Here is a 2,854-nt window from a genome sequence, read left to right as displayed (position 1 = left end):
GGAAGGAAGGAAGGAAGGAAGGAAGGAAGGAAGGAAGGAAGGAAGGAAGGAAGGAAGGAAGGAAGGAAGGGACGGAGGGAGGGAGGGAGGGAGGGAGGGAGGGAGGTACCAATTTCTGAAAACTTTACTTGAATATCATTCTTTGGAAGCTTAAGCACTTTTAAAAATCTAGTATTTTACTGGCTAATATATATCTATATCTGTCTGTCTATATCTTTAAAGTTCAAAAAGCATTTTACAAATATTTTATCATTCTATACTTACAACAACTCTGGAATGTTGGTACTCTTATTGTTCCCATTTTAGAGTTGAGGAAACTAAGGCAGATAGAGGTTGAATTGCCTGAAGCCATATAGCTAGTAGTGTCTAAGACCAGATTTGAATTCTTAAACTTCAATGCACTTGCTCTTTTTTTAAATCTCCTTGTGTATATTCTTTCTCTCTCTCTCTCTCTCTCTCTCTCTCTCTCTCCCTGCACCACCTAGTTTTAAATGTATCCCAATGTTAATAGCTGAAGTCCTTTTCTTATGAAATAGAAACACAGAGGGGAAGATTCATTAGTGTTTTTTCTTCAGTGCTGTAGGCAAAGAAAAGGATGCTGAACTTGGCATCTCTGGACAAGAATCAAATGCTGGTTCCTGCACTCTCTCCCTTTTTGACTTTGGGGCTATCACTTCACTTTCAGTGGTTTCATTGAGATTCCTTCTAGCTTTCTGTCCTCTCATTGGCAATGCCAGAAAATGCTTTTCCACATTAGGATCTCCATTGTTTGTCCCTAGGAGTTCCTATGGTGATGTGTCCCGTTTGGTGCAATAGAAGTGATACCTTCTGTACAGTTTGAGCCTGCAAACAAAAGGAGAAATGATGGAAAGAGTCACGGCCATAATATTAGTCCTCAATACATCTATTCCAACCTGTTATATGGCTAATAGCTCCATGTATATGCCCACCCAAGCTTAGAAACCATCTGTATTTGTTGTGTCCTATATATAATTATAAAATTAATCATAGATATAAGAGCAGCATAGCTTAATGCCAGCAATATCATAACATCTCAGACTTGGAAGAGACTTTAGAGGTCTTCTGAACTGGCCCTGATCTGACGAGATTCCCCTTTACAAAATAGACTCTTCAGTTTTACCTTATTAAATCTGGTCCAGGGTTCTAGTCTGCTGAGATCTTTGAATTTTGACCATGAAATTGTCACATGGTATGTAGACATGGGAACTACTGAGCATGCCATCTATTGTCCAATGATAATTGCACCATTTATACATTCCAGGCAGTTATTGCACAGCTTTCAATGAAGGCATTAGCCTTGATTTATGTTAACTTTAGGAGTTTGTTAACAAAAGCACTCAAGCTTTAGCAAAAATCATTTGATTAAATTAGAGCCTTTGCTGTTGGGGAAAGAAAATGATTTTCTGTTTAGTTTGTGATGTTTTCATGTAAATAAGTTTTTTTTAAAAAAATTACAGCATCTGCTCCTTCTCATCTCTGACTCATCTATCTTCTCCATAGGTCAATGGTGTTCAGCTCTCTGGAAAATCCCGCAGAGAAGCAGTGTCATTTCTAAGAGAAGTGCCCCCTCCCTTCACTTTAGTCTGCTGCCGGCGTCTCTTCGATGAGGAGGCCTTTGGGGATGAGGCGAGTGTCACCGACATTGTCATCGATGAGCCAAAGGTATTCATGAAATAGTCCATCGCTGAGGTAGCCATGCCCATGGTATCCTTAAGATACCTTGTTCCTAAAATTTCTACTTCTCGTCTCATAGCAATTAGCACTTTGTCCTAGTATTCCAAGTCTACATCGGTGTAATTGCTGTGTACTTTTATTTCAAGAAAAGCTCAAATCATCAAGCATTTATAAATTTATTAAGCACCTACTATGTGCCAGGCATTGTGCTAAACACTGGGATAAAAGAAGCCACTGAGCCTTATTAAGTACCTACTATGTGCCAGGCATTATACTAAACACTGGGATAAAAGAAGCCACCAGCATTCATTAAGTACCTACTATGTGCCAGGCATTATACTAAACACTGGGATAAAAGAAGCCACCAGCATTCATTAAGTACCTACTATGTGCCAGGCATTATACTAAACACTGGGATAAAAGAAGCCACTGATCCTTTATTAAGTACCTACTATGTGCCAGGATTGTGCTAAGCATTCTAATAGCAGAGGCAACATGCACACAGTTTGCCCAGCCAAGCTCTACAGAAGGTAGATGGGAAATTCTTTCAAAGGGGAGGCAATAGCACTAATGGAGGTCAGGAAAGGCATCTTGCTGAAGGCTGGCTTTTAGGTTATCCTCGAAGCGAATCCGAGAAGTCAGGACAGACAAAGATGGATAGACAAGGAGAGGAATACTGGCATGTGACGGAGCTGAGCGAAGTATAAAAACAATGGAAAGCTGGAGAAGTTGCCATGGGAAAAAGGACTTTGAAAGCCAAACAGACGACTTTGTATTTGATCCGAGTGGCAGGAGGCACCTGCCTGAATAGATTAAACAAGGGTGAGGGAACAGGATACACTCACATCATTACATGGACTCAGAGGGACCCTCATTACTTCCCAGTGAATTCTCTTAGACTAAGTGTAAGATGTTTGTCGAGAGTCAACAGGACATTTTGGATAGAGCGCCAAGCTCAGTCAGGAAGACCTGGGCTCATCTCTCCTCTAGCACAAATGACTGTGTGACCCTGGACAAGTCACTTAACCTTCTGCGCCCCAGACAATTCTCCAAGTCTCCAAGTTAGAGCCGAGTGCCCTGTTTTCTTCTGTGGAAGGGGTTCCCCCCAAAAGACAATATTGATGAGTTGTAGGCATTGTAAGGATATTTTTTTCCAGGA

At 40.9% G+C, this 2,854-nt stretch overlaps 1 protein-coding gene across 1 annotated transcript in view; it reads left to right on the top strand.

Annotated features, from left to right (window-relative positions):
* Positions 1-2,854, top strand: part of PATJ (PATJ crumbs cell polarity complex component) — a 332,079-nt gene that overhangs the window by 63,591 nt on the left and 265,634 nt on the right. Inside the window, exon 16 of the mRNA XM_044674774.1 lies at positions 1,522-1,683. Coding sequence (XP_044530709.1) covers positions 1,522-1,683 — 162 coding nt within the window. The remainder of the gene's footprint in view (positions 1-1,521; positions 1,684-2,854) is intronic.

This window comes from Gracilinanus agilis, chromosome 4 (assembly GCF_016433145.1).
Source record: "Gracilinanus agilis isolate LMUSP501 chromosome 4, AgileGrace, whole genome shotgun sequence".
Taxonomy (NCBI): Eukaryota; Metazoa; Chordata; class Mammalia; order Didelphimorphia; family Didelphidae; genus Gracilinanus; species Gracilinanus agilis.
Note: the sequence above shows the minus strand (reverse complement) of the source record. Positions and strands in the feature narration are given on the sequence as shown.